At 36.1% G+C, this 20,608-nt stretch overlaps 1 protein-coding gene across 1 annotated transcript; it reads left to right on the plus strand.

Annotated features, from left to right (window-relative positions):
• Window positions 1–148: 148 nt before the first annotated feature.
• LOC21406453 (serine/threonine-protein kinase/endoribonuclease IRE1a) lies at window positions 149–6,027 on the plus strand (the record flags this gene model as incomplete). Its single annotated transcript, XM_024163004.1, has 6 exons — window positions 149–184; window positions 3,505–3,968; window positions 4,158–4,300; window positions 4,710–4,962; window positions 5,274–5,589; window positions 5,687–6,027. Coding segments are annotated over 6 exons (1,380 nt in total), but the record flags the coding sequence as incomplete, so codon positions are not given.
• Window positions 6,028–20,608: the final 14,581 nt, after the last annotated feature.

Genomic DNA, 20,608 nt, shown 5'->3' on the forward strand with positions numbered 1-20,608 from the left:
TTTTTTTTTATCACTTCTTATATATATATTGTTCTCCTTTCTTAACCAGTATTGATGCCCTTAATTTGTTGTTTTCTTCTTTTTCTTTCTTCTTCTTCTTCTCTTTCTTTATTATTATTCTTCTTCTTCTTCTACTTTTATCTAAAAGGAGTTCAAAGCAGCTGAAGACGTAATCAAGAGTCAGGTACCTAATTACTTCTGTATGCTTTAGCTATTTTTGTTTATCCAAACTTATGCCTTTAATGACTAATATCTCAAGTTTGTGCATACTCTTCACGCTTTTTTTATATGTATATTCTTTTCTCTGTAATTAGCGATTTTCTTTTTCTGTTTTTTTTTTTTTTTTTTTTTTTTTTTTTTTTTTATGCTAAAACTGTAATTAGCGATTTTCTTACAACCTGACGGAAAGTAAATCCCACTCGCCGGATAATTGAACTTTCGGAAAATTTTCTAAGAGACGTAATACCCATATTAATTAGGAATTTAAATGGGGCTCCTATACTCTCCTTTTGTCTCCCATAGTCCCATACGCTGCCCATATATTCCTTCACAGTTAAAAACCAATTGTTGCAGCGTCATCATATCTCAAACCGAAGACATTAGAACTTTTAGAAACATTTTCCTTGTTTTAAAGTGTTTCCCTTTTTTAACCACCACATTAAACTTAAAATATTTTACAACGCATATAGTTCATATTGGTAATGTAATTTGGCCGGAAAAGGGAGTAGGGTAGCTTCCCCAACATCTGTCCCGCCCTAACTTGGGGGTTTAGTTTTAACCATACCTGCACCACTCCTTTAGAGATGCCTATACCTGCGGGTAAAACTGTTATCAGTTGAGATCACGGTTAGTTGTTGACGATTGCAATGATAGTAGTCTCAGAGTAATCTCTGATGGACAAGACTTCTTCTCCAAACAAGAATTCTACACAAGGAATTTTCTAGATTTTAAGAACAACTTGGATCAACGCCTTTTCTTTTGACATGACGCTTCTTCTAGGTCACGTCATTTTATGAAGGGTTGTAATAACCATTTTTACCACGTCCTTGACCACGGCCTCAGCCACCATCACGTCCATGACCATGATTTTTTCCCGTCTCGAATTTTTAGAGAATGCAGCTTTTGATTTTGGAAAATGTTTCTGAACTAGTGGGATGAGAATGTTAATTTTTAATCAACAATTCATTATTTTTCTCTACCACAAGAAGAGCTGAGATTAGCTCCGAAAATTTCTTATAGCCGCACAAACGGTATTGTTGTTGCAAGGTAATGTGAGATGCATGGAAAGTGGAGTAGATTTTTTCTAGCATTTCAAACTTAAATTTTACAAACGAACATAAACTTGAATAAAATTCAAACTTAAATTCAAACTTTTTTTGAGTTTTACTCCAAAAAGAACAAGCCCTACAACTTTAAGAAACATATTCCTTGTTTTAAGGTTATCCCTTTTTTAACCTCCACATTAAACTTAAAATATTTTACAATGTATATAGCTCATATTGGTAAATGTAATTTGGCCGGAAAAGGGAGTGGGGTAACTTCCCCCACCACTGCTCCCTAACTCGGGGGTTAGTTTTAACCATACCTGCACCACTCCTATAAAATATCTGCATACCCACCTTTAGAAATGGGTACCTGCGGGTACTTAATTATACCACGGGTAAAACTGTTATCTCCAGTTTTCATTGATGTATAAATAGATTTAATTATATGATTTAGTGAATGATTAGCATATAGGATTTAGCTGAAATAGCATATCTCTGATTTATTCCAAAAGGCACAAAACATTCAAAATAGAAAGTAGTCATTACTTCCTGTAGGCTTTTGATTTCTAGTGGCGGAGAGGGAGAAAAAGAAGTTTGCATTCCCTTATTTTTAGGTATCAGATCCTCTGACAATAAAATCTCTTCAAAATTCAGATGTAAGGGAAAACAATTATAGCGACTCTAATTTACATTTTATAGAGAAAATATAATTTTCATATTTTTAAAACTGACTAAGCTCAAACTGTAACGCATAAAATGAAAAACAAAATCTTACACACACCCACAACAATAAAACATAAAAAGGCAGATTGGAAAAAACAAATGAAAAGAAAGAAGCATTTTATAGTTTTGTTTGGTGTTCGTTATCTTAAAATAAGAAGCATACAGAGGCATATAATAGAAAATGTATAAACAACAAAAATATACAATAATATCTGAGATTATCATTTAGGTCAAATTACATGGTTATCGTATCTTTCCATCTGACCTTAATGGAACTTTAATTGAGGATTAAATTTGAGACGCTTAAAGAGTTCAAAAAGTTTGAGTTAGAACAATTTTCAGTCTGAGGACAAATTCTAGAGGGAGAAGAAATTAGTTAAGAGCACGCTTAGATCTCTTTATATATATATATATATATATATATATTAGTTTAGAAGCACGTATTATACACATGCATAGTCGACTCGTTATATATTTTATACATGAATGTAAAATATCCTCTAAAGTTTACATTTTTTTGCTGAATTATTATTTATATTATTTTATTTTAATAAAATAAATTCTTTTTAAGTAGACCACATTTCAGGGATAAAAAAAAAGATTAAGACGAAACATAATTTATGTGAGGTGATATGAAAAAAGAATAATAGATGCGGCAAAAAGATGTTTAAATAAGGACACATTTGAGAAAAAAGTAATTTTATCATAAATAGAAAAAAATGAAAGTATATATAAAGGACACATTTTAAAAAAATCTATATATAAGTAAACAACACTCTTTAAAAAACTCTTTCCTGACCAAACGACATACCGATGAAGACAAAAATTGTGTGTTGAGGAGGAAAATAAAAAAGTTATTTATTCTCATAAAAGAAGAAAAAATACAAACTTTTTGTATAAAAAAAGGTCAAGATATATATTTCATCTACGTTTTAATGAAAATTCTATGGTAGCATATGAGGAAATGGGAGAAATACAAAAATATCACTTAAAAGATGTCATCTTTACATTTATAACACTCAATCACAAAAATTTAACATCTATGCCTCTCTAAAAACCATAAAATATCTTTCAAACAAGAAAAAAAAAAACAGAAAATGTCCTGGATATACTACTAGATTATTTTTCTCCTTAATAAGGATGACCGAATATTTTTGGCTATTGTATTTGTAGAGTATTCTTGTAAAATATCAAAATCAACAAAAATAGAGAGTACAGAATAGATGGCATAAACATAAAGCTCTTGAATTTTGGTGCCATGCTATGTAATTATGTTAGGGTTCTTCTAACTGTTAAATCTGTATTAGAGGCTAGTTTTGCGTATTTTTTCAATCTGTCATGATTTTGATCCAATTTAATTAACGTTCAAAAAACATAGACTAGAGTACTAAAGACTATACGTGATCCCCCCTAAGGTTCTCATATAACGACATTTTAATTGATCTATATCTTCATTCAACTGGAGGATATCACTTTTCTACTTTTATATTTAAATGTGAGAATTCTTTTATGTCAGCATAAAGAAGAAAGCACTCCTTCTAGCTCAGAAGTTACATCCTCTAAGAATCAACGGAAGATAGGCGAAAAATTAGTGGTTTTATTTTCAAAGGAAATTGGTCAAGGTATTGACGGGACTGTTGTCTATGAGGGGACTTATGATGGTAGACCAGTCGCTGTGAAACGCATTCTCCAAAGTCATGCTACGTTGATTGCCCCAGAAATCAAGAATCTTGTAGCATCTGATCATGGCCCGAATATTGTAAGATATCATGGAAACGAAAATGACAGAAATTTTATTTATCTAGCTCTGGAGCGCTGTGATTGCAATTTATATGACCTCATCCGACTGTATTCTACGTATTCCAATCAAAATGAGTCCATTTCAATATACTTGGAGAAACTGAAGAATGTTTTAAGAGATGTTAAGCTTTGGGAAGGAAATATAGACCGTCCATCACCTTTATTACTGAAATTGATGAGGTTAGTTAAAAAGTTCCTTTACTCATCACCAAGAACTTCAAATCGTATTATGAATAATTGAAGACAATTATGGGTACTCAATTGGAATTTTGAATGAAACATCTTTTAGGTCCTTTGTTTTTGGATCTGATTTATCATACTAATTGATCGCCTGATCTTATGTAAATGTTCAATTTTATGATCTTACAGTGACATTGTTTCTGGGCTTTTTGCTCTGCACAAATTGAATATAGTTCACCGAGACTTAAAGCCACAAAACATTTTAATAATTAAGGAAAGCTCAACTTTATGTGCAAAGCTTTCTGATATGGGCATCAGCAAACACCTTTCTGGTAAGTTCTCCTTTAAGTAACCATTATCTTGGCAAGAAATCTCATTTCCCTATTAATTTAAAAATTCTACTTATGCATATATGTTTGTCACACTAGTTGATCAAGCTAATTCTATCATTTAGGTCTTGACTAAGCAAACCTTATGTCTAAATCAACAAGAAAATAAGGGTTCCCACGTTAGTTGAGGTATATAAGTAATCGAGTTTTTTTTTTTTTTTTAATATTAACTAGTACTTTATTACTCCCATCAGAATGTACTTTAATACCGTTTAAACCATGAATATGTTAGTCTAGTTTAAAACATTTGTTCACAACCTACACCCAAAAATAAATTTTCTTAAACTAATTACAACTGCTTTTCACTCCCTCCAATTTTAGTCTCATGCATGTTTTTTGGAATTAACTATAGGTTTTGGTACCACCGGCTGGAAAGCACCTGAACAACTTCTTGATGGACAACATCAAACGAGTTCAATAGATTTGTTTAGTTTAGGATGCGTCCTCTTTTTTTGCATCACTCATGGTTGCCATCCATTTGGGGACCATGATAAACGTGATGGAAATATTCGGAAGAATAATCAGCCAGACTTGTCTTTGGTAAAAGATTTCCCTGAAGCTTCTGATCTTATTTCTTCTTTAATAAACTTCGATCCTGAGAAGAGGTAAGATTGTATAGTTTCCTTAAATATGGAACCTACATTATTAATACTTTACATACGTTACACCATTTTTATTAAAAAGCTTAAAAGAGGTACACGATACCCCTTTTTTGTTTTGAAATGGTAATAGCCTTTCGAAACTAATTAACCACATTATTAATCTGTTAGCAGCTCAGTTTATACGTGTTTAGTATATTTAAATTATATCATGTTGCGACAAAGCCTTGCCATCGTATCGAGTGGATTGAAAGACATTGGAGTAGGTTCAAAACTTTTACTTGGAATGAAAAATTAGTGCTTGCTATTCTTTGCAGGCCAAAAGTAATTGAGGTGTTGCACCATCCACTGTTTTGGGATGCGAAGAATAGACTTTCTTTCCTCTGCGACACTAGTGACAGAGTAATAAAGGGCGCTGATCTTGATAAAGCTCTCGAATCTACTGCAAGCACGATTTTAGGTACAGAAAGGATAGTTTTGATAAATGTTCTGAAATGGAACAAGAAGGTGGATGAGAAGATAATCAGGCACTTTCTCCCATATGCAGAAGGGGGTTACAAGTTTAGCAGCATTCGAGACTTGTTGCGACTGATTCAAAACATTGTTAGTCAACCACTCCCGGAAGATATTCAGGTGAATATAATATTTAGGATACGAATTTGATACATCTTTAGATACATTTCACTTTTTCAAGGCTAACATTCACTTTGTTTGTTGATGGCTATTTTAGAAACTTGTTGGAACGTCATATGAAGGATTTGATAACTATTTTACAACTCGATTCCCACTGCTCTTGATTGAGGTGTACAAATTTGTGTGCACATACTGTAAAGGTGATGAGTGCTTCAAGAAATATTTTATGAAGAGTACAGAGAAATCTATAGCTGACAAGAGTTGATGGAAACTAGATTTCGAACGCGAGTATACATAAGTGTTGTGATTTTGTTTCTCCCTTTTAACTCAAGACCTGAATATTTGGAATAAGTACATAATTTTTGCTTGGCTAATCCTGAACTATTACAACTCTTTTGTATTGGCATAAGGGGCGAACTGTATTTCCCCTTAACTCAGTACTCCCTTTCATGATGTCCGTCTTTCTTATCACTTGCTTCCTCCTCTTTCCTCTTTTCTCTCTCTTTGTTTATGCAAATATCCACCGCCCACTTCTCTTTCTCTCTCTGTGTCTCTCTCCAACATGGTACAAACTTTCTTGGCGTGACCATATTGAAGGATAACAACGCCAGACGAGGCAGATTTCACGGCAAAAAGAGATGTACTTGAAAATTTGGGTGGATGGCGATTTAGCCATATTTTGCCGAAGGTTTTTTTTTTTTTTTTTTTTTTTTTTTAAAAAATGGCCAAACTTTTTTTTTTTTTAAAAAAATTTTTTTTTTTTTTTTTTTTTTTTTACAGTAATCAATCTGTGATACACTATGATTTATTGTTAAAATAAATCAGTTTATCAAAAATTTACTGATTGTTTATCACTAATAAATCGATAAACTGATATTAGTTAATCAATTATAAAATAAGAAAGTCAATCAGTGATACACCATTAAATCAACTAGTGATAAATCAGTATGTCATTAATTTACCACAAAAATGGTTATTTACTAAAAGAGTGTTCTATTCACACCCTATTTTTTACTCTCCACACTCCCTCCTAAGTACACATCCCACATATTTTTCAAATGGTTAAATTTTCTTTTGACACACCCTACTTTTCCAAAATCACCTAACTATTTTTATAATATTATTGACTATTTACCACTTCATTTTTCTTTTTACACCCACTATTTTATTTTAATTGATAACTTCAATATTATCATTGTATGTGTTATGAATAATGCCATCACAGCGTGAGATATAAAAAGAATATTTATTATTTGATTAATAAAATTGTTTTCATTATTTATGTGTATATATTGTTGAATACTTAATAAATATCATTGAAAATTCTATGATTATTTATGTAATAATCGAAATATGTTCATAATAAACTTAATTAATGTTATGGACCCTTTAATTAAAACATTACTAATACACATTATACCCATTAAAAAATAGAGCGGTGTTATCTGCATCATTAATATAGAGAGATATCGAATGAGTGTATTAGGCATAATGAGAATTTGTAGAACTAGCACACAGACACATTATGATTTTCTGATAATTTTTGTTAAGAATAGGAACTCAAATTTGAGTCTACCGATGGTCATAGTTATTAGCAGACTCTTAGTTATTAGCACACTGTGGTGGGACCACATGAGGCCACACGCTAAGGCACATGGAAGTGCAGGGGCATGTAGCACAGGGTGAATCCCACGGGGATTTAGTCTCTTTCTCTCCAAGATATCCGATCTACTTGTTGGACAAGTTTTCTAATTAAATTCAAAAGGAAATTAAAGTTTGACTTAATTTAGAGATTTGAATTTTAGTTACAATTGGAAACTAGATAAAAGGAAGAAATTATCTCCTCCTCCTAGTTGATAAATACGCCAACCATAGGGAGATACCCCTGTGGTGTGGCCAGCCGTTATAGATAAGGAAAGGGAAATTTGTTTTTTCTCAAATTAAATGGGAAACTATATTTTAAGTGTGATTTAAAATAAAGTGATAACCAATTATCTATTGTTTTGACTTTAAGATAAAATAAATGAGTTCACCTAGGATTCTACAAATAGGAGGCAATAGAAAATTAGAGAACACAATTTTTGCTCTCTATTCTCCTATAGTGGCCGAATATAGAAGTGAGAGAAAAGAGAAGTAAAATTCATCTAATTTTTGGTTCCATCAAATACATGTGTTGATAATGGTTGAAGATGAATTACGAGTGATCAAATCTGACATTAAACGTTCAAATGGACTACAATTCAACCACCCTCTATGCCTATTACTTGTCCTCAGCATCACAAGAAACTATATGAACTGAGGTTTAATAAGTAAAATTTATATTCATAGACTCCTAAAATTTAGGTTACTTTTTTTCTCCAACTTTAATAGTAAAATAAATACTAATATAGTTTGCCGAAATAAAACTTCGATTAGTATTTCATAGCAAAACTTGAATATTAAAAATACTTTTCCGAAGACATTTTCAATTTCTTAACATTGAATAATTTACAAATAAAATTCTTTTAAAACTTCAAAATCTACTCCTAGGCGTGGTCATACATTTGACTTACCATTTGCATACCACTGTCGTTCACATGCCATTAGCATGATAGCATTTTGGTACATCAACATACTTTGTGACATGAGGTTGCTAAGCGTAGCCTCGTTGTCTCATATACTTTACTTTCATTACATAACTTACTTAATCTTACATCTATAAATACTATTTACTTTATACAATAGCAGCGTTTTCAAAACATGTGGTGCATCCATTATCCATTTGCCCACATCCCACTGCTTCATCCTATTCTGCACGCCCAAAAAATTAGTTTCAAGGAGTCGGTGCCTTACCCGAGCTTCCTACAACACAAACAAAAGAATGAGCTTTCGCTCAGTAAGTAACAACAGACCATAATAAGTGTAAACAATAATGCATACTCATATATGCATTCATGTCATACATCCTAACACATTTTCTAAACATTTATAGCATTCATCGTATTACGCTTTCTTTTCTTTCATTTCATACATCATTTTCTTTCTTTTCTTTCATTTCATATTTCATTTATTTTCTTTTCTTTCATTCATTCTAATGTCGTTTGTTTTTATAACTTTTACTTTTTATGGGCCGCGTACCTGTTGTACCATAGTGTGCATAAACAGTGAGGAGTGGGTTATAACCTACTACGCTTCCAAACAAGGTCCAACATAATTAATATCAGAGATAAACATCAATCTCTCGACGGAGTCTATAGCCACCATCGTCATCAATCGAAGAAAGAACGATGTCTCATCAACACAAGAACCCATGAAGTAAACACTCTTGAGCAAAACACTCTCAAGAGATAAAAGAATGCATCAGTGAATTGAAATGAGTAGATAGTATACAAAGCTAGATTGCAAGACTAAACTTGCGCATTGATCAAATCGGAAAGAACCAAACAAGGAGGAAGGAAACTTTAATGATCAAAACTGCTCAATTTCAAGTCGTCGCTCTCCATCAACTAAAACCCTCACGTTAGACGTGTCGAAAAGTGGAAGGGACCAATATCGAGAATTCAACTACACAGAAACCAAAACGAATATCATCTCAAAACTGAAATCTTCATGAGAATTTTGAAGTCAATACTGATTTTGAATTTGAAACTGACAAGAGTCAAGAGCACTTATGGAAACAAATCAATAACTATCGGGTGGAAATTAGTACTTTCTGAAAACTTCAAAGTCAACTTTAACCTCGATCTTCATATCGATAAACATCGATAATAAAAACATGGATTCCATCCATCAAAGTGCTCTAGGAAAATGAAACAGACTCTAACGTCAAATTCTCAAGTGCAACTGTATCATGTATTAACTAGTATTGTACGACACGTCCCGACACAAAACTGTTAAAAGAACAGCAAAGGATACAATCGAGACTAGATTGCTTTAGGAATGAGAATTAAATCCTAAAGTGTTGTCTTGTATCAGTGATAGGTGAGGACTCGGATTGAGTGGCTTGAGGAAGCGGAAGCCAAAATAGTGCACTGCTAGCCACAGGTTTGATATTTACGAGGTGGGATTTCTATCCCTTTTTCCTTGTGAGCCTGATTTTTTAAAGAAAGGGGCTTGTTTGTGAAAGAAAAATCTTTGAAAACTGTGGCTTGTTTTAATTTTCAGAATCCGTGGCTTGTTGTAGTTCATGGAACCCATGGCTTGTTGTAGTTCATGGGGCCCACGGCTTGTGTAGTTTGTGGGATATTAATAACGATTTCATAAAGTTTAATGAATGATTTCTTAAGGTAAGAGATCTTACGAATCGGTAAGCTGGCTACTGGCCTAGATAGGATGTGAAGAGTGCATCCTTAGGGGCAGGACCCGAAACCCCGGGGGTATGGCTTGTGCACGTGGTTGTGTAAGTAATTTGTATAAATTACTTGCTAATGCCTGTAATACGGATATTTTCATATGTATTTCCTTTGAGAAAAAGGATGCGAGGTTCCAACTGTTGTGTCGGGACTGAATGTCTTATTTTATTTATTCATCCATTTATTTATTTACTCGCTCATTTATTTATTCATTTATTTATAAAGTTGTTTCAAATTATATCCTATTGGACCTTTCGCTCACGTTTTTATTGTTTTATATATATTAAACCCCTCCCAAGTGAATCTAGGAGCGGTGTGGAGTAGCGGGATTATTTGCTACTAATCGATCAAGTGAGGATTGTGTTCATCCTCTTGAATAAATGTAAGGATCTGTAAACTCTAAATTTTGAATTACTAGACTGTTGATGATGTCTGTAATGATTTATTTACATGTCATGTATGTATGGCAACGAGATCCTGTGGAAAGATCCTATACTTTATTTTAACTGAGTGTGGGGCTTGTTGGGAATTTCCTTTATTTTAACTGAGTGTGCGCTTAGCTCCACGTCGCCACCCCTGCTCCGGAGCGTGACAGAGTGGTATCAGAGCCCTAGGTTAAGAATCTACAGGATTGTACATACATGTGTGACATCAGGAATCCACTGAATATTCTAGTTTCTTGTCAGATAAAGGAGATGTCGCCGCGTCGTAGGTCGGTTAACAACCCGGCTCCATAGAACCAGGAGTTCATGGATGCCATGTGTGTCACTTTTCAAGGCATGGCCACTCGAGCTCAGAATGAGTGACCGGCCGAGGAAAGGAAGCAGGGTCACTTCCGGGAGTTTAGGCGTGCATATCCCCACCTTTAATAGTGAGGGACGACCCCAAGAAGCGAAGTACTAGCTTGGTTCCATTGTGAAGCACCTAAACACTGTGGGAATACCGGAGGAGTATTGGGTGGAATTCGCGGTGTATAAGATGGAAGGTCAAGCAAGTACTTGGTGGAAGCAATTGAGAAGGAAAATTGATGTTGCGGGAATGACTTAGGAACAATTTGAAGTTCTCTTCAATGAACAATACTTTCCTCAGAGTTACCAGGATGAGAAAGCAATGGAGTTTATGTCCTTGCTTCAAGGTGACATGTTGGTGAGGGAGTATGAGGCAAAATTAAATGACTTGTCCCGCTTTGCGCCATCTTTTGTGGAGTCTGAGCATTTGAAATGCCTGAAATTTGAGAAAGGTCTTAAGAATTAAGGAGACTCTTAGTGGCTCTAAGGATCCAAAATTTTTGAGACCTGGTAGCTGCTGCTACAAGCGTGGAACAAGAGAACTTAGCCTACCAGCAGAGTAAGAAAGCAGCTGGTCGAGCTTCTACTTCTGGTGGACCTTCCACTTTAGGCGAGCCACAGCAGAGTGGTAGAAGAAACCACAATCAGGGACATATTAGCGGGGAAATGGTCAGTGGTGGCAGTAATTCCTTTAGAAGTGATAGAAGTGGTCCCTACAGCCCTAAGTGTCATTATTGTGGGCAGATTGGCCACATTAGCCGCCGACTCAGCAATCTCAAAGTGAGGCTTCTTACGATCCAAGAAGACTGTCGTACTTTGTGCCGCCTAATCAACCACATCTGCCAATGCAAATGCCATACCCTCCTGTGCCAACTTACCATCCGCCTCAATATTCACAGTTTCGGCCTCAGGCACCGGGATCGGTACAGGTACCTTCGCCGCAACAATATAGGCCGGGAACACAACGGCCTAATATCAGTGATAAAGGAAAAGGAAAAGCGCATGGACAAGCGTATACCCTGACCAGAGGTAGTTCTGGAGGACAGGCCAGCAACACGGTGGTTGAGGGTATGATTCTGATCTCTCACTCATTTGCACATGTACTAGTTGATACTGGTGCTACACACTCTTTTATATCAAGTTCTTTTGTTCGAATGTTAAAATTGAAATCTGAGAGCTTGGAAGTCCCGATAACGTTGAACTCCCCACTGAGATGTGTAGAGGTGGCTAGTGTATGCAGATCGTGTGAAATCACGATTGGAGGTGAGCGATTGAGAGCTGATATGGTAATCCTTCTGTTGATTCTGTTTGACGTGGTAATCAGAATGGATTGGTTGTCAAAATACGGTGCAATTGTTGATTGCTACCGTAGAAGAGTGACCTTAGTGACAAACTCTGGAGCGGTGATTGCTTATTAAGCGGACATGAATCTAGTCCTGGAAGAACGACTGTTGAAATACAGCGTTAGAGGACGGATGAACCTAGCCTGCTTTTCTTTCCTTCTTGCTCTAGAAGGTGAACCAAAGGTAACAGGAGATAATGTGGGAATCCCTGTGGTGGATGAGTTCGTAGATGTATTTCCTGATGAATTACCTGGTCTACCGCCAGATCGGGAAATTGAATTCTGTAATGATTTGGTTCTGGGAATGGCACCTATCTCTATTCCTCCATATCGAATGACACCTGCTAAAATGAGAGAATTAAGAAAGCAGCTCGATGAGCTAGCAAAAAAGGGGTACATCAGGAATAGTACCTCCCCTTGGGGTGCCCCGATGTTGTTTGTGAAGAAGCACGACAGATCGCTTTGGTTATGCATTGACTATCGTCAATTGAATATGGTAACTGTGAAGAATAAATACCCACTACCAAGGATCGATGAGTTATTCGATCAGTTGGGTGGATCACAGTATTACTCTAAGATATACTTGAGGTCTGGGTATCTGTGATGACCCTAACTTTTGATCGTCATCCTATACTCATACTTAACATTACTTAACCTCTAACACTTACTAATTATAACCTCTTAAAATTCAGGCCAATTTTTTTCATTCTTACCATGTACGTCTAAATGCTGTAGCATTTAGCTAGCCTTCTGTTTTCAACTATTCGTAAAATGCTGTAGCATTCTAATAGCATTCTGTACGTTAGTCATTCTCAAAATGTTGTAGCATTCTCACAACATTCTGTTATATTAGTCATACCTAAGATGCTGCAGCATTCTGACAACATTCTGTTACATTAGTCATCAAAATACATAAAACACTATTTTATTTTACACATAATGTTTGGCAGCGTTTCCAAAACACGTGATGCATCCACAACCCACTTGCCCACATTCCACTGCTACATCCTCTCTACATGCCCAGCAACAAGTACACGTAGCGGTGCTTTACCCGTGATTCCTACAACATGTCATATATCATAATACATTATGTGCTACTAAAACGTGTATGGCTTATGTTCTTCTTCTTTCATTACATTCTTTGTTCTGCTTTCTCATTTTAGTCGTTCACATCGTATTATCACGTTTTGAACGACTTTCATTTTCGGTTTCTCATTTTTTTTATTCTTCTTTACAGATACCGTAACTTCATATGGAATGGTTTTTGTTTTTCATTTTCCTGTCTTTTACGTCTTATGGGCCCTGTCCTGTTGTACCATAGCGCGCATAACCAGTGAGGAGTGGGGTGGCTAACCAATCCAACTCAGTCACGGTTTCATATCTTTCATAGTCTCATAATAACATTTCCTTTGAAGGCTGCTACAAACAAGACGTTTAGTCTCTTACCGTTTATCAATTTTCTCATTGAAACGGTAACTTTAGTTAAATCTTATGAATTTGTGCGTTATTGAGCATTTTTTCATGAGATTAACTTTTCGTTAAAGTTTAACCTTTCATTTCTCTTAGTTTGATCTCGACTTAAAATCAATACATACTTTTTTTGCAGAATAAAGTTCTATGATTACATAAGTCTTGTAGATACATACCTAACATAGTATCTAACATTCACATTGTATCTAACATTCAAAATTCTACTATATGCACAATTTTTGTGCAACATAGAAAAGTAAGCTTGTTCATGATATGGCCATGGAAAAACTATTGTACTTACCGAAGCTTCGCTAACAACGCGTCCTTTGTCTCCCTTGACGCTTTCTAACTTCAACCGTTAATCGGTCCTATTGTATAAATTTTTTGATCGTTAGATTTAGAATCTAAGATCAATAATTACATTGAAATTTACTTCGAAAAGGTCTACAATCCTTATGTTTGGTATTCAACCTCAAACCATTTCCTATCTCAAGGATTTGCACTAAAACTGTGCAAGTTACTCAGTCATGGGCCTAATTCTCAGTTTCGGTCCAAAACTATGAATTCTCATTGTGTTCGGTTTTCTAACCATCGCCGATTATCGAAACATCTTTCTTTCCACATTTTAATCCCATATTCCTCTTGAAATTCAGTTTTAGTTCAAATTACTCAAACTAAATTTCGATAGAGAGCCTTATTTTTCTCGTTTCCCGAGTTTTTAATAACTCGTTCTAATTTTGATTTCGGTACCTGGAGTCAAGATTCATATTCTTGAACACAAATTCCAACATAAAATTGAATAAAACACATTTTCTCCATTCCTAGGGTTTGGATTTCTTAGTGTAAATCCAAAAATTTTTGTTCAATCGTTTCCATAATTACACATTGAACTCCTATCCTAGTCCCCGACAAAACCTCGGTTTCATTTTTCAGTTTTACGGATTTTTTCCGAGATGAGTTACTATTCATCAAGACGAAAAAGCAAGCAGTTTCTCATGAAAAATCTGAAATCTTACCTCGAAAAGTTGAGATTTTCCGCTAGAATGCCTTGGGTTACGTTTCTACCGGACTGAACGGCAGAAATTTCAGTAAAATCGGATGATTCCTTGATTTTCTCTTGATTTTCTCTCTTTTTCCTCTTTTCCCTCTTCTCTCGGCCACACTTAGGAAAATAAACCCATTTGGCCTCTAATGTCTCCCATAGGTCCTTTTTAGAACAATTAGAATATTATATTAATATTTCCAATAATATCTCCGTTTTACTTTCTAAATTAAATTAAAGAAATTACTTTAATTATCATAATTTAATTTTACTAATTCTACTTAAGTTTAACATGTAACTTGAGTGGTTCTATGTTCCCCACATTTTTCTTGTCGAGACCAAACTTTTCGTTTCTCGAAACGAGTCTCTTTCCGGTACTGATAACTTCACAACCAATACAGGTTCTGTACTGCTTTTCTTGACTGTCGAGCACCCTGGGTCAAACTTCTCACGTTCAACCCAATTCTCTTAGGTATCTCATTAGTCAATTTCTTTTTCTGAAATTATCTTTCTTTTGATTCAGAATTGCCCAAAATGCGTACCCTTGCGGTACTCATTTTTTTTAGCAGTGTCCCGTTTTAATTGAGTCAGAAAAATCCTAGTTCAGGAACATTTTCTATTTTCCTTACTTCCAATATTTCTACTCTTTTTCTAACTGGTCATTTGGTCATAAACCAAATATTTTAATTTTTCATAACTAAAATATACCCGTTAAAATTTCTAACTTTTAACTTATATTTCACTATTCATAACTGACATTCACGAATTTTCTTTGTAAAAATATTTGTATTATAACTTTACATTTTCAGAAAATTTTATCCTGTACATAAAGTTTATACATAATATTTTCTTGATTACATCAAAATTATACTACTTTCTATTCCGAAAAGGATTTCGGTCAAATACCAGACTGTCCGGATTAGACCTAAATTTTTTCTGGTCATTACAGTGTCATCAACTGAAAATCAAGGAGGAAGACATTCCAAAGACTGCTTTCAGAAATCGGTATGGACATTTTGAGTTCTTGGTAATGCCTTTTGGGCTGACGAATGCCCCAGCTGCGTTCATGGATTTAATGAACTAGGTTTTTTGGCTGTACTTAGATCAGTTTGTAATTGTCTTCATCGATGACATTTTGGTCTATTCGAAGACTTGGGAAGAACATGAGCAGCATTTGAGAATTGTTCTTCAAACTCTTCGTGAACACCAGCGGTATGCTAAGAAAGAGAAGTGCGACTTCTGGCTGACGAAAGTGAAGTTCCTTGGCCATGTGATATCAGGACAAGGAATTTCTGTAGATCCTTCCAAGATCGAAACTGTGCTATAGTGGGAAAGGTCGAAGAATGTGGCAGAAATTCAAAGTTTCCTCGGACTAGTACAATACTATCGGTGCTTTGTAAAGGACTTCTTGAGTATCACTACATTGATGACTCGGTTGACCAGGAAAGAAGTTTGATTCGAATGAGACGCTGGGTGTGAACATGCCTTTCAGGAATTGAAGGCAAGACTGACCAGCACACCAGTTCTGATTATGCCTGATAGTGAGGGGCAATATGAGGTGTATTCTGATGCCTTGGGGAGTGGACTTGGCTGTGTCTTGATGCAAGGTGGACGTGTTGTAGCCTATGCATCTCACCAATTTAAGCCACATGAACGGAATTACCCACTCATGATTTGGAGTTAGCAGCGGTGATATTTGTTCTGAAGATATGGAGATGTTATCTCCATGGAGCAAGGCTTCAGGTCTTTTCTGATCATAAGAGTCTGAAGTACTTGGAAGATTATGACTTCACACTGCAGTATCATCTTGGAAAAACTAATGTGGTAGCTGATGCCCTTAGCAGGAAGGCTACATGAATTATGGCGTCATTAGCTTTGGAAGACTAGAAAATGATTGAAGTTGTGAGCGAGTATGAACTTCAGTATCATGAGGATTGTAACCAGACCATGGTGTATAATCTGTTATCCGTACCAGCTCTTGTGCAACAATTTAAGCAGAATCAATGGCAGGACCCACATCTTCAAGGAGTCTGGGTTCAAATCCAAAATGGAGAGCATCTTGAGGATTGGAGAATCCGAGAGGATGGGACGCTGTACTTTCACAACCGCCTAGCTGTTCCTAAAGTGGATGAGATTAAGAAGGTGATTCGGCATGAGGCTCATAAATCAAGGTACGCTATTCATCCGGGAAGTACCAAGATGTTTTGGGACCTGAAAAGGCAATAATGATGGAGAGGCATAAAGAAAGAGGTTCGTGAGTACGTCTCAGAATGTGTAACTTGTCTCTGGATTAAGGCTGAACATTAAAATCCAGTAAGAGAGTTACAGTCTTTACCTGTTATGGGATGGAAATGGGAACACATCACGATGGATTTTCTGATGGGACTACCGAGAACTGAGCACAGGCACGATGCCATCTGGGTGGTGGTGTATAGGTTGACAAAATCTGCGCATTTCATACCATCTCGTGCCACGTATTCTCGGAAGATTTTAGCTTAATTGTACCTGGAGAATGTCGTGAGACTTCATGGAGTGCCATTGTCTACCATGTCCGATCGTGACACTCTCTTTAATGCAAGGTATTAGAAAAGTTTCCAGGAAGCCATGGAAATAGAATTGAATTTTAGCATAGCATTTCAACCCCAAACTGATAGGCAATCTGAAAGAGTTATTCAGATTCTGGAGGATATGCTTCGTGCTTGTATTCTGGATTTTGGTGGGAACTAGAATAAATACCTGCACCTTGCTGAGTTCGCCTACAACAACAACTATCAGGCCAGTATCGATATGGTACCATTTGAAGGTCTGTATGGTCGACCTTGTAGATCACTTGTGTGTTGGTTGGAACCAGAGGATCGACGCACTACTAGACCAGAGGTTGTCCAAGAGAATAATGAGAAGATAGCGGTGATTCGGGAACAACTGTTGGCGGCTCAAAGTCAACAGAAGAGCTATGTTGACAGAAGGTGTAGACCTTTGGAATTCTAGGAAGGTGACTTCGTTTTGTTGTAGGTTTCACCACGTAAGAGAGTTGTTCATTTTGGTGTGAAGGAAAAACTTGCGACAAGGTATGTTGGACCATTCCTGATCGTGCAATGAGTCAGAGTTGTGGCGTATCACCTGGCCTTACCGCCTGAGTTATCTCACGTGCATGACGTGTTCCATGTCTCCATGCTTCAAAAATGTCAACTTGAGCCAGAAGCGGTAGTACAATGGTTTGACGTTCCGATACAGTATGACGTGACATACGAGGAGGCACCAGTTCAGATTCTTGACCGTAAGATGAAGAGCTTACGTCATCGTGAGATCCCACTAGTAAAAGTGTTGTGGCAGCACCATGGAGCTGAGGAAGCGACATGGGAGCTTGAAATGACAATGCAGGAGCATTATCCGCATTTGTTTGCACTTTGAGGTAAATGCTAATTTCGAGGACGAAATTCCTTAAGGGGGTAGAGTTGTAACACCCTGGAAAATTAAATGAGAATAATTAAGGTAATTGAGATTTATTAGTGTGCCTAATCGGGTTTAATCAATTGATTTTGATTTGTAAATGTTTTTGACGTGTAAATTTAAATAATTTCAAGGTATTTAAATATTATCAGTATTTATATTTTAACCTAGAAGTGTGTATGGGCACATTTCTGGACTACCCTTTTAAATTTTGTAACACCTATCCATTTCTTTTTCTTTTTCCTTTTCTTTTCTTTTCTTTTCTTTTCTTCCTTTCCTTTTCCTTCCCGTGCACTCTCTCTCTCTCTCACTCTCACTCTCTCGTTCTCTCACACTCACTCTCTCTCTCCCTTATTTTTGTCTCAAATCAAACCGGTTTCAAACCAAGGAAAGATTTACAGAAGTTTTCAACGTCAAGAGAAGGATTCAAGGTAAGATTACTGAAAGAACCTCTCTTGAATCTCAAGTTTTCGGATTTTAAAACTTATTTTTGGTTCAAAATGGATTTTGAGTAAAACTATGGTAGAAATTGGAGATGTTGGGTTCTTTGGACTTGTTTTAGGACCTAGAACCCAGATCTAGTGGTTGTCCCTTGAAATATTTTGATTTGGGACTGGATTTGCAGGTTTTTGAACTAATTTCTGTGAGTTTTCTCGCACTGGTGTTCTTCACTGGTCGACCTGTGCAGTCCACCGGATTGCATTAGCCTAACCGGTCGACTAGTACAGTTGACCGGATTGCACACCATCGGTCGACCGGTGGTGTTGAATTGTTCTCTCACCGGTCGACTGGTGTACATGGAGTTTGACCCTGTTTGGCCTAAAAATGCTATTTTGACCTCTGTTTTCGAGGAGAACCTAAATTAGCTTTGTTTGGGGACCTAGAGTAGATGGATTAGCATCTTTAATCCATGTTTTGAGATTGAAAACCCTTGAAATGATAATTTGAAACATGAAACGGTTTGTAGAACCGGTAATTGAATTATGGCACACTAATAGGAAATCAAAGGATATAATCGAGACTGGATTGCTTTAGCAATGAGAATTAAATCCCAAAGTGTTGTCTTGTATCAGTGATAGCTGAAGACTCGGATTGAGTGGCTTGAGGAAGCGGAAGCCGGAATAGTGCACTGCTAGCCACAGGTTTTATATGTACAAGGTGGGATTTTTATCCCTTTTTCCTTGTGAGCCTGATTTTCAAAAAGTGTTTTGGCCTTGCAAATGTTTTAAAGAAAGGGACGTGTTTGCGAAAGAAAAATCTTTGAAAACCGTGGCTTGTTGTAGTTCACGGAATCCAAGGCTTGTTATAGTTCATGGAACCCATGGCTTGTTATAGTTCATGGGGCCCACGGCTTGTGTAGTTCGTGGGATTTTAATAACGATTTCATAAAGTTTAATGAATGATTTCTTAAGGTAAGAGATCTTGCGAACCAGTAAACTGGCTGATGGCCTAGATAGGATGTGGAAAGTGCATCCTTGGGGGCATGACCCGAAACCCCGGGGGTGTGGCATGTGAGGTTCCGGCTGTTGTGTCAGGACTGAATGTCTTATTTTATTTATTCATCCATTTATTTATTTACTCGCTCATTTATTTATTCATTTATTTATAAAGTTGTTTCGAATTATATCCTACTGGGCCGTTCGCTCACGTTTTCATTATTTTATATGTATTAAACCCCTCCCAGGCGAATCTAGGAGCGGTGCGGAGTAGCGGGATTATTTTCTACTGATCGATCAAGTGGGGATTGTGTTCATCCTCTTGAACAAATGTAAGGATCTATAAACTCTGATATTTGAATTACTAGACTGTGGATGATGTCTGTAATGATTTATTTACATGTCATGTATGTATGGCAACGAGATCCTGTGGAAAGATCCTGTACTTTATTTTAACCGAGTGTGGGGCTCGTTGGGAATTTCCTTTATTATCGTGCGCTTAACTCCTAATCGAGCTCCACGTCACCACCCCTGCTCCGGGGCGTCACAAACGGTAACTTTAGTTAAATCTTATGACTTTATGCATTTTTGAGCAATGTATCATGAGATTAACTTTTCGTTAAATTTTAACTTTTTCTCCTAACTTGACCTTGACTTGACAATCACATTGTATCCAACATTCAAAATTCTACCTTATGCACAATTTTTGTGGAAAATAGAAAAGTAAGTTTGTTTGTGATATAGCCATAGAAAAACTACTGTACTTACCCAAGTGTCGCTAACGATGCGTCCTTTGTCTCACTTGATGCTTTCAGACTCTGATCGTTAATCGATCCTATTGCATAAATTTATGATCGTTAAATTCAAAATCTAAGATCAATAATTACATTGAAATTTAATTCGGAAGGGTCTACAATCCTTATGTTTTGTATTTAATCCCAAAATATTTTCTATCTCAAGAATTTACACTAAAACCGTGCACGTTCCTCAATCATGGGCCTAATTTTCAGTTTCGGTCCAGAATTGTAGATTCTCATTGTGTTCAGTTTCTATACATCACCAATTATCAAATCGACTTACTTTTCAAATCTTAATTCCTTATTCCTCATGAAAAACAAGTTTTAACTCAAAGTCTCAAACTAAATTTCGCCAGAGTTCCG

This window comes from Morus notabilis, unplaced genomic scaffold, assembly GCF_000414095.1.
Source record: "Morus notabilis unplaced genomic scaffold, ASM41409v2 Scaffold337, whole genome shotgun sequence".
NCBI classification, from domain to species: Eukaryota; Viridiplantae; Streptophyta; class Magnoliopsida; order Rosales; family Moraceae; genus Morus; species Morus notabilis.